We start from the raw sequence: 12469 nt of genomic DNA on the forward strand, positions 1-12469 counted from the left end.
TTGGAAATGAGGGGAATATATTACCTGTGTGTAGAATGAAAGTAAGTGGTTTGCCATTCATAGGCTTGCTGGTCTAAACACTGTATTACAAAGTCAGAAGTCACACAATGACACATTACAGTACAACAGGTTTGTTTAAAATTGTAAGCATTTGCAGTGCTGCTCTTCCATCTGATAAAGCGACCTTCATCTGATGAAGGAACAGTACTCCAAAAACATGTGATCTTAAATAAACCTGTTGGTCTATAACCTGGTGTCATGTGACTTCTGACTTTGTCCACCCTAGTCTAACAGTAGCACTCCACATCACTGCATTATAATTGGCAGGTTGTCGAAACAGTCCCAGGTCACAATTCTATAAGAGCCAAAGCCTTTCAGGGCTGTACAGCAAAGATACCAGACAAATAAGGTCCTCAAGTGATATGTTACATTGGCAGGAATGGCTTAAATAATGAACACAGAAATAGCTGTTTGGTTTCCCTGAGAATATTCAGACTAGTAATGAACATTCCAACATTGAACTCAACTTGCTCACAATGCAAGGGTTATAGTCCACCTCCAGTGACCAATCATGATTATTTCTGGGCAGATTTTCCAGAAAGTCAACTCTAATTGTCCTTTTATTGGCCAGAACATGCCTTGACCTCTGACCTCCTCTTGGCCCTAACCTGAGCCCAAATCCAATCTCAGCACTTAAACTACAGTTGGAACCTGTCCTAACTCTAAGAGACAAAAAGGTGATGAAAATTAGTTTGAGTCAGCCCCGAAAGGGCCCAACTTGGATTGTGTGAGCCCACGATAAAACTGTGGGACTTGTACTCTCACCTTGAGCTCGCCTCCATCTCTGTGGCCCCAGCGTAGAATTCATTAGCGCAGGAAGTCTGTCTGCCTCACTGTCTCTCCTCTGCTTTCCATTTAATGCAGTTCCCTTTAGAAATGGGTACTTCAGTCAGCAGCATCTTCCTTGTGTAAAGTAAAATTCCCTTTTCATGGGGAACAGAAATTATACAGGGTCCAACCAATGCTGAACGAGAACATTACCAGAAGCTTTGGAGAGGGTTCAGAAAGGGTTTACCAGGATGTTGCCTGGTTTGGAGGGTGTTAGCTATGTGGACAGATTGGACAAGCTTGGTTTATTTTCACTTGAATTTCAAAGGTGACCTGATAGAAGTTTACAGAATTATGACAGTCATGGATAGAATGGAAAGAATTTTTTTTTCCTGAGATAGAAATGTCAACCACTAGCAGATGAAGGTTAAGTTAAAATGAGGTAAGTTTAAAGAAGATGAGAGAAGCAATTTTTTACATACAGGATGCTAAGTGCCTGGAATGCAGTACCAGAAGAGTGGTGGAGGCGGATGCAATAGCAACATTTAAAGGGCATCTTGACAGATACATGAATAGACAGGGAACAGAGCAATATGGACCAGATAGAGGCAGAAGGTTTTGAATTCAGAAAGGCATCACATCAGTGCACTCTTGGAGGCCTGTTCCTGTGCTATACTGATCTCTGTTCTTTGGTCTTGTTATAAGATTATAATCAGGGAAGTGAAGAGCCAGCAACTAATTCATATTTCCCATAATAAGAAGCATTACAAAAAGGCTGTAATCCCTAAACCTACAGGTCAACCATAACAATGTTTAAGACTCGGCGATTCACCAAACTCCTGAATAATGTCCACCATTCTCAGGGTTTCAGTCACTGATACATGGACAATGAACACAGACAATCTGGAAATTTCCAGTTGCCCTCAAAGGCTAGGTAGAAGGGATTGAGCAGATTAGGGTCAAGGTTTTATTAGAGTGAGATGAGATTTGCATGGAAAATGGAAAGAAAGCTGAAGGGTAAAAGTGGGGCATTAAACATATTCATCATTCCAGAGTGACTGGACTCAAAACCTTAACTCTGTTTTTTTTTCCCACAAATGCTGCCAGACCTGCTGAGTTTCACCAGCAATTTCTGTTTTTGTTTTAGATCTCCAACATCTGTATGTTCTGTTCTCCAGTTAAATGTGTTATTTTTTCTGTGCATGAACTGTATAAAATTTAAGACAATACTCCAATTTGCTGCTGTGTTAAACGCATCTTTCATGTCACTATCGCAATTCCAATAATCATAGAATTACTTTACTGCATTCATTGCAGTTTTGTTGGTTTTCCATTCATTATATCCTGTACTAGCATTACAGGAAAATTTAACAAAGTGTTCCCTATCCTCAGGCTGTGTATTTCACTGCGACATTCCCTTATGTGGTTCTGACCATACTCCTGATCAGAGGCGTTACCCTAGAGGGAGCTGGTAAGGGGATTGAATTCTACATTGGAAGTCAGTCAGACTTCTCCAAACTGGCTGATGCTGAGGTAAATGCAACAATATAATTGACTGAATTTCAGGTACTTTTATTTTTAAATGTTGCACTTTGTTTTTGGTTATTTCAGATAGTGAATTTAATCTGATTGTTGCATTTGGCATTCCTGTTAAATATGGGAACACTCAGTTCGGATGGTGGTAATTTTAACTGAGAACTTGTGATCTTGTAATGAGTTATCTTGCAGTTTCTATCATCCTGTTGCTAACAGAAGGGTATGGGGCAGTAAGGGTTATGATGGGGAGAGAAGAATTTGGATAGAACTAAATGAGGAAGAGGGACAGGAATGAGATGCATTAGAATCTCATCCTGATGTCTCCCTCTTTCTGAAACCTTGGAACAGATTCAACAATGAGACATTTGAGATTTAGATTTAGATTTTATTATCACATACAGGAATACAGGAGTATACAGGAGTATGCTTGAAAAGTATACAATGTTGCTATTCCCAGCACCACATTAGATAAAAAGGTACCTCGGTACAAAGTAGAAAAATAAGAGAAATAAGAAAAATAAGTAGAAAAATATGTTGAATTATAAACTCAGCATTAAAGTCCCTCTTAGTATGAAGTAGGGAATAAAGAAATAGTTAAGAGGTCAACATTTCACTCCTTTTTAAGTGCTTAGCCATGCTGGGCTCACACTCCCCTAAAGATTCGATCATCTCCATACTGGATTCGATCTCCTCATGCTCGATGCCGGAAGATCCTGGGCTGCCTGTTGTCACCACCACGACTGTCCCAAGAAGTTGACACTCACTCCCCCTTCCTTTCTCCTGCCTCAAATGCAAAAACCAAAATTTTCTCAATCCCTCCATGCCTATGGTCTTTTTGTACATGCCCTTTGACCTGGCATACACCCAGTGTGGGTAAATACTATGCAGCCCAATGGAGTGGGTTAATCTCACAGTTCAATGATAGATGGAGTCCCTCTGATCAACAGCATCTCCAATGTAGGCCTGCTCATAGTGCTAGCAAATAGCAGGCAGCTCTCAAGCAGCTTTCATTGAGGGAAGAAGTCCCACCATCACCTCATTCAAAGTGCGGAAGATACTCTATATAGACAAGGTGGATGGTGGGGTAAGGTGGTGAGGAGCAGTACTCCCTAAGTTAGCTACAGCCCCACATGACTCATGGTTGGTGTAATTTTATCTGTTGGATTGACTGAAATGAAATTTCTCAACGGTGACTAATTCTCTATCTCATTCCAGGTCTGGAAAGATGCTGCAACACAGATTTTCTTTTCCCTTACTATAGGATGGGGCAGTTTAATAACCCTGTCATCGTACAACAAATTCCGCAACAACTGCTATAGAGATGCCATCATTGTCTGTGTCGTTAATTCTCTTACAAGTGTGTTTGCTGGATTTGTCATTTTCTCAATCCTTGGACACATGGCCCATATCCAAGATAAGCCTGTCTCAGAGATTGCACAGTCAGGTAACTGCAGAGTTTTACCGATCTGAATGATGCTGAAGCCCTGTTTTCCATCATTTATCATGCTAATTATAAGTCTTCACATAGCCCTCGGTTTGTAAATGTTTATTGCAAAACTCAGTGGAATTTTGAACTGATGAGAGTAACAGGGCATCTGGAATCTCAGTGAATGGTAGAACAACTAGAGAATGTTGTCAATGGGATTTGGAAATTGAGAAAGAACCAGGGATGATAGTGAAGAAAACTGAGTATACAAGAGTCATAGCATACAAGGAGATAGAACAATACAGGAACAGGGCCTTCGGCCCACAATGTTGCGCTGAACATTACATGAAATTAAAGTTTTGAGTTACAAAGAAAGACTGGATAGGCTGGGGCTTTTTTCATTGGTGTGTAGGATGTTGAGAGATGATCTTTTAAAACTTTATAAAAATAATCAGGGAATCAGGTAGAGTTAATGGTAGTTGTCTTCCCCCAAACTGGGGAATTTAAAGACTAAGAGTGTACCTTTTTAAAGTGAGAGGAGGCAGATTTAAAAAGGACATGAGGAGCAAATGTTACACAGAGGGTGGTTCATGTGTGGAATGAACTTCTCGAGGAAGTGGTGGACTTAGGTACAATTACAAAGTTTAACAGACATTTGAATAAGAAAGTTTTAGAGAGACAAATTTTTGAACAATAAAGTAATTAAGGGTTATGGTGTGTGGGTGGGTAAGTGGAGCTGAGTCTCAAAGATCAGCCATGGTCTTATTGAATGGCGGGGCAGGCTTGAGGGGCCTAGTTCTCATGTTCTCATGTTCTCATTATATTAGTCAGGAGCAGAAGGTTGGGATTAGTTTAATTTGGGATTATGTTCAGCATGCACTGGTGGGACCGAAGGGTCTGCTTCTATGTTGTGTGACTCTATGATTCTATTCCCTTCTGCCTACCCATGGTTTGTATCTCTCAATTCTTTGCTTATTCATATGATTTTCTAAAAGCCCCTTAAGTACCCTTAACAAATCTGCCTGCACCACTATCCTGAGTAGCACATTCCAGATACCTATCACACTCTGGGTAAAAGAACTTGTCCTCACATCTCTTTGAAATTTCCCCTCTTACCTTAAATGCATGCCCTCTAGTAATAGACATTTCAACTCTAAGAAAAAAATCTGACTGTTAACCATATCTATACCTGTCATAATTTTATAAACATCTATCAGCCTCTGCCACTCCAGAGGAAACAATCCTAGTTTCTCCGGCCTCTCTTTTCAGTTCATACCTTCAAATGCAGGGAGCAATCCGGTAAACCTGAGGAGATTGGGTGTCTCTGGGTGTACAATGAGGTTGGATGGGAGTCAGCTTCAGTGCTGGAAGTGCTTTAGGTTCTAGCAGCAGGGATGGGTTCAGAAGTGAGTTGGAGGATCAATTTTATAGTTAGCCAGGAGCTCAAGCAGCCTTAAACTTCCCACTTTTTCTGGGTAACAATTGAGCAAGTTGGAGCCTGCCAAAGTCTCTGACTATGACTAAGAGTTGTGAATTTTTTTGGAGTGCTCCAGATGCTGGGAAATTGTCTGTCAGAAGTTTCACCTTCGTAAACATTACAGACAGACTCAACTGTGTCAGGATTCTTGCTTGGCCCTGACACACAACTCATATCTTCACTCCAGCAATGACTATTTAGCCACCAGGAGATCTGGGCCATTAGATCTAAAAATAAAGAACCATCATTCATTAGTGATAATGGGAACTGCAGATGCTGGAGAATCCAAGATAATGAAATGTGAGGCTGGATGAACACAGCAGGCCCAGCAGCACCTAAGGAGCACAAAAGCTGACGTTTCGGGCCTAGACCCTTCATCAGAGAGGGGGATGGGGTGAGGGTTCTGGAATAAATAGGGAGAGAGTGGGAGGCGGACCGAAGATGGAGAGAAAAGAAGATAGGTGGAGAGGAGTGTATAGGTGGGGAGGTAGGGGGGGATAGGTCAGTCCAGGGAAGACAGACAGGTCAAGGAGGTGGGATGAAGTTAGTAGGTAGGAGATGGAGGTGCAGCTTGGGGTGGGAGGAAGGGATGGGTGAGAGGAAGAACAGGTTAGGGAGGCAGAGACAGGTTGGACTGGTTTTGGGATGCAGTGGGTGGAGGGTAAGAGCTGGGCTGGTTGTGTGGTGCAGTGGGGGGAGGGTGTGATCATGTGATCTTACATCACTTTCTAATGAAGATGTTATCTATCTTATATACACATCAAATTAATCTTTTACACTACATTGCAGAGCTAGAGTTTTCAATCAATATCTGTATTAAGACTGTTGACATTACAATATCAATTCTTTTCACTATTTAGGTTTTGGTTTAGCTTTTATTGCCTACCCAGAGGCTCTTGCTCAATTGCCATGGGCACCTTTCTGGTCCATTTTGTTTTTCTTCATGTTGATTACTGTGGGACTCAGCAGTCTGTTTGCTAGTACAGGTAAGTATGATATTACTTTAATTAACCAACCTCACTCCTTTTGTAAAGGAAGCCTATTTTCGTTACTGTGTAAAGAATGTAGGCTTAACAATCACTGCTGGTGATGTTAGTGAATCATGTTTCATTGTTACAATTCTCTGCTGACTGTCTCAATGGAGCTTTTAACTCACCCTGTTTGAGGAAAATAGGTTCACAACTGCTTTAACAGAATCTGCAAGGAAATGTCATTTCAACATCTGGAAGTTCTCACAACAGGATTCATGTTTGATTGATATTACCACTAGTTTTCAGTCTCATTTCAGATTATATTTCCTTGCCCTGTTCTTTGCCCCACACTCATAGCACTCCATGATCATAGGCAGAAAGACCTGGACAACATTTAGAAATAGACTGACAAATGACAAGTAACATACATGATACACAAACAATGCAATAACTACCTCCAACAAAGCGGGGTCTAACTATCATCCTTCCATGTGGGATAATAAGGCATAGAGCTGGTTGAACACAGCAGGCCAAGCAATGTAAATAGTATTTCCATCACTGAATTGCCTACTGTTAACAACCTGGGGGTTACCACTGACCATACATATATATAGGAATCCTGTGGTGAGTAATTCACATCTATCACCGCAAAGCCTGACCACCATTTACAAGGCACAAGGCAGGAGTGTGATGGAATACTCTCCACTTGCCTGAATGGGTGCAGCTCCAGTGATACTCAAGAAGCTTGACCTCCATTCAGAACAAAAGAAAGTGCTTAACTGGCATCCCATCCATCACTTTCAACATTCACTCCCTCTACCACTGATAAGTAGCTGTGTGGACAATCGATGAGATACTCTGCAGAAATTCACCAAGGATTCTGCAGCAGCACCTTCCAAACCCACAGCTATTGCCATCTAGAAGCACAAGGGCAGCAGATACTTCAGAACAGCACCCCTGCAAGTTCTACTCCAAACTGTTTAAAAACAGGGAGGTTTGCTGCAGCTGTATAGGGTGCTGGTGAGGCCACACCTGGAGTACCGTGAACAGTTTGGGTCTCCTTACTTCAGAAAGGATATACTGGCACTGGAGGGCATACACAGAAGGTTCACTAGGTTGATTGCAGAGTTGAGAGGGTTGGCTTAAGAGGAGAGATGAAGTAGACTAGGGCTATATTCATTGGAATTTAGAAGAATGAGGGGGGTAAACTTATAGAAACATGCAAAATTATGAAGAGTACAGATAAGGTAGAAGCAAGAAGGTTGTTTCCACTGGCGGGTGAAACAAGAACTAAGGGGCATAGCCTCAAAATAAGGGGAGCAGTTTTAGGAATAAGTTGAGGAGGAACTTCTTCACCCAAAGGGTTGTGAATCTGTAGAATTCCCTGCTCAGTGAAATATTTGAGGCAGCCTCGTTGATTTTTGATAGATTTTTGAACAGTAAATAAATTAAGGGCTATGGTGATCAGGTGGGTAAGTGGAATTGAGTCCAGGAAAAAGATCAACCATGATCTTATTGAGTGGCTGACAGGCTTGAAGGGCCAGATAGCCTACTCCTGCTCCTACTTCTTAGTTCTTACGTTCTTGTGTAAACTACTCACCATCATGACTAGAAAATATATCATCGTTCTTTCCCTGTCATTGGGTCAAAAACCTGGAACTCTCTTTTTATTTGCATTTTGGTGTCCATACAGTGCAAGGACAGCAGTAGTTCAAAATGGTAACTCACTGCCACCTTCCCAAGGACAATTAGGGTTGGACAATGAATGACGGCCCAATCAGTGATATCCACATCCCCAACTGAACTTTCAGAAAATGCTCAGTTTGTACCTAGGTTATCTGAGGATAATCACTGTGCAGTTTAAGATCCATCCTGAGCAGTTTGTCTCACGCCAGAGTGAAAGGGACAGGATTACATTTTTAAAAAGTGTTTAGGAATGGTGACATTGTAGTTATGTGATTAGATTAATTCAGAAACCCTAGAGAATCCTGTCACCATGTAGATGAGGCATACATGGAACTCCCCTTTGAAATGGTCTAAGCAGCCCCTTATCTGTAACTAATTATTGCGCTAAGAGGTATAGAGCTGAAGGGACTCTAAAGCTGGCAAGCATCTAGGCAACAGAAATGACAAAGGCACACACTATTGAGGAGACCACATCAGGAGTAACGGATATAGTAGATCAGGTTGGATGAAGTGCGGGTGAATCCCTGCTAGATCTAGAAGGGTTGTTTGGGGCCTTTGGCGCAGGTGAGAGGGTGGTGTAGGGGCAGGTGTTGCACCTCTTGTATACTTCCAACACCTTCTACCTCATCCCCAAATTCATCTGGACCATTTCTGATGCCTCCTCCCCTTCATTGACTCTTCTGTCTCCATCTCTGCAAACCATCTCACCACTGGCATCCATTTCAAACCCACTATCTTGGTTACCAACTATCTTTGCTAAACATCCTATTACCTAGCCTCCTACAAAAACATTACCCCATACTCTCAATTCCTCTGCCTCTGCTGCACCTACTCCTAGGGTGAGGCGTTCTACTGCAGGATATCCAAGAAATCCTCCTACTTTAGGGACCATAGTTTCCCCTCCTCTGTTATTAAGGATGCCCTCAACCACATCTCCTCCATTTCTCACACATTGGCCCTCAAACCCCCTCCCACCTACTACAACAAGAATAGAGTCCTCTTCATCCTCACGTACCACCCCACAAACATCTATATCTAATGCATCATATTCCAACATATCCACCACCTAAAATCAGGCCCCACCACCAAAAAAAACTTCCTTCCCCAACCCATCTGGTTTTTGCAGATACTATTCATTCCCGGAGTCCCTCATCAGTTCTACAGTCCCCACCAAATTTTCCACTGAACCAGCACTTTTCCCTGCAACCACAAAAAGCTGCAACACCTGCCCCCACACCTCCCCTTCTTACCTGCGTCTAAGGCCCCAAACAATCCTTCCAGGTCTGCCAGAGATTCACCTGCATTTCATCCATCCTGATCTTCTGTATCCATTACTCCCAAAGTAGCCTTCTCTATACTGGGGAGACCAAATGCAGGCTCGGGTATTGGTTTGCGGAGCATCTGCACTACGCATGCATCAACCAACCCAATCTTCAGTTGCTATCCATTTTAATCCCCCCTCCCACTCCCTTGGTGGCAAGTCCATCCTTGGACTCCTATACTGTCAGCGTGAGGCCAAATGTAAACTGGAGGAACAACACCTGATATTTTGCCTTAGGAGCTTACAGCCCAATCTGCTCAGTGTTGACTTCACCAGATTCAAAAGCCCTCCACCCCCAGCCTTATCCCCTATCCAGCCCTCACTTTCCTCCTCACGTTCCTGCCCTGACCTAACCTGTCCATCTTCCTACTCACCTATTCGTTCCACCCTTACCACTGACCAAACACAACAACTTCTCACCTGTATCCACCTATCATCATCCCACTTACCCTTCCTTCCTCTATTTTCTTCTGGACTCCCCTCCCCATCCTCAGTCCTGATCAAGGGTTTTGGCCCAAAACGTTGACTTTGCTACTGCTTGGATGCTGTCTGACCTGCTATGGTTTTCCAGTGGAGTAACAGTCTGACATCATCCTATTCACTGACTCATAGCTTACAACAAATGTCACTTAATCATCCATCTCCCACTCTGAAAGGATGGCACAGTAGCTCATTCACAGATGTCATTAGGTCTGGAAATCCTCAACATTGACTCTGGACTCAAATCTCAGAGCTCCATGTCAAATATGGAGAGAGAAACCATTTGTTATTGACCTATCCGCTTTCCTAAACTGACAAATCAGTCCTTTTTCACACTGTGCACTACTTGGAACAAGCACTGAGAATTGGCTGGGGTGTGGAACAGTATAGTTGCAGAAGAGCCAGGCTGGGTGATTGTTTGAAAGACATAACAGCTATACTGGCACAGCATCAGTAGATAGTGAGGAACTAAGGTGAGGAAATTCTGCCAATCCCTCCTGCCTTATGAAGAAAGGCTGAGGGACTTGGGTCTGTTCTCATTGGAGGGAAGAAGGCTAAGAGGGGATTGAATAGAGACATACAAGATGCTTAGAGGATTAGATAGGGTGGACAGTGAGTCTTTTTCTGAGGATGATGATGTCAGCTTGTACGAGGGGGCATAGCTACAAATTGAGCGGTGATAGATTTAAAGAGATAATGGGAACTGTAGATGCTGGAGAATTCCAAGATAATAAAATGTGAGGCTGGATGAACACAGCAGGCCAAGCAGCATCTCAGGAGCTCAAAAGCTTAATAGGGAGAGAGGGGGAGGCGGACCGAAGATGGAGAGTAAAGAAGATAGGTGGAGAGAGTATAGGTGGGGAGGTAGGGAGGGGATAGGTCAGTCCAGGGAAGACGGACAGGTCAAGGAGGTGGGATGAGGTTAGTAGGTAGATGGGGGTGCGGCTTGGGGTGGGAGGAAGGGATGGGTGAGAGGAAGAACCGGTTAGGGAGGCAGAGACAGGTTGGACTGGTTTTGGGATGCAGTGGGTGGGGGGGAAGAGCTGGGCTGGTTGTGTGGTGCAGTGGGGGGAGGGGACGAACTGGGCTGGTTTAGGGATGCGGTAGGGGAAGGGGAGATTTTGAAGGTGGTGAAGTCCACATTGATACCATTAGGCTGCAGGGTTCCCAGGCGGAATATGAGTTGCTGTTCCTGCAACCTTCGGGTGGCATCATTGTGGCAGTGCAGGAGGCCCATGATGGACATGTCATCTAGAGAATGGGAGGGGGAGTGGAAATGGTTTCTAGAGAATGGGAGGGGGAGTGGAAATGGTTCTAGAGAATGGGAGGGGGAGTGGAAATGGTTTTGTGCTCCTGAGATGCTGCTTGGCCAGCTGTGTTCATCCAGCCTCACATTTTATTATCTTGGTGATAGATTTAAGACAGTTTTCAGAGGCAGGTTCTTTACTCAGAGAGTGGTAAGGGTGTGGAACGCCCTGCCTGCCAATGTAGTTAACTCAGCCACATTAGGGGCTTAGATTAGTTCACAGGTCGGCGCAACATCCAGAGCCAAAGGGCCTGTTCTGCGCTGTATTGTTCTATGTTCTATGTTCTCCTCACCAATTTGTCAGCATTGGCATTACTGGGTTTCTTTGGGATTGTGTAAATTATTGATGAATCACTAATCTCATTTAATGATTGCTTTCATTAGAATCAGTTATAACAGCCATTGTGGATGTGTTCCCGAGGGTTCTACGATCAAGGCGCCTTTTTCTGACTATTTTTGTTTGTTCGTTATTTTTTTTCTGTGGCCTTCTATGTGTTACACAGGTATGTTGTCATTTAGTAATTTTTACCGTTCCATATTTAGTCCTAGATTGCAATAAAAAGTAAATGTGGATGACTGTTGTGCATTTCTAACTCAGTGTCAGTCTAGTTCAGGTGAAAGTACTCACCACTGATCAGGTAGCTTATGGTTTTGTTAACAAATTCTGGTGGACAATCCAATTAAGAGGGGATGCTGCATTGTTTATACTGGAAACAGTTCCAGCATTCGGAAGTTAAAATGTGAATTGAATATAAATGTTGTGGGGATATTACTGTTTTAACATGTGAAAATACATTCCCAAAATTGGTACACTCAGAGTCATCAGTGACTGGGTGAAATTATTTGGAGAAAGTACTTAATAAGGTGCCACAAAGGAGGTAAGTAAACAAAATTAAAGCCTGTAAGAAAGCAGGAAATATATGGGTATGAATTCAAGATTGCTCCAACAGAAGGCACACAGAGGACGAATAAAAGACTCATTCTTAGTTTGAAAGTCTCTGATGAGTTTGGTAATTAACTGTCAGTTACCATCTAACTGGTGTATTCTCCATAACACTGCTTTTAACAATCAGCTTCTATTTGCAAACCCATCAGCACTACTTACACATACAGTACAAATTGTTGTTTCTCTTTACATTGGTCTTTCTTGTGAATTCTTCTGATGAATTCAAGACAAAAAACTTTTATTAAATGAGTCTTTTTTCAGCAGTTTCCAAGTTTGCACACAGCACAAAGCTAGATTGGAATGTGAGTTGTCAGGATGACACATTTGTATAGAGCCTTGATAATAGCTCACCTGGAGTCTTGTGTACAGTTTTGATACAGTTACCTAAGGAAGGATACACTTACCATAGAGGCAGTGCAGCAGACATCACCAGACTGATTCCTGGGATGACAGAATTGTCCCTTCAGGACAGTTTGAGGAGACTGGACCTTG

General features: G+C 42.8%; 1 protein-coding gene across 3 annotated transcripts in view; it reads left to right on the top strand.

Annotated features, from left to right (window-relative positions):
• Positions 1–12469, top strand: part of LOC125458861 (sodium- and chloride-dependent neutral and basic amino acid transporter B(0+)-like) — a 56062-nt gene that overhangs the window by 20505 nt on the left and 23088 nt on the right. For 2 of the 3 annotated variants that reach the window (XM_048544619.2, XM_048544621.2), the window contains 4 exons: positions 2221–2361; positions 3580–3808; positions 6128–6253; positions 11416–11534. In XM_048544619.2, coding sequence (XP_048400576.1) covers positions 2221–2361; positions 3580–3808; positions 6128–6253; positions 11416–11534 — 615 coding nt within the window. The remainder of the gene's footprint in view (positions 1–2220; positions 2362–3579; positions 3809–6127; positions 6254–11415; positions 11535–12469) is intronic. The other variant, XM_048544620.2, reaches the window with a different exon arrangement.

Source organism: Stegostoma tigrinum, chromosome 15 (assembly GCF_030684315.1).
Source record: "Stegostoma tigrinum isolate sSteTig4 chromosome 15, sSteTig4.hap1, whole genome shotgun sequence".
In the NCBI taxonomy this organism is placed as follows: Eukaryota; Metazoa; Chordata; class Chondrichthyes; order Orectolobiformes; family Stegostomatidae; genus Stegostoma; species Stegostoma tigrinum.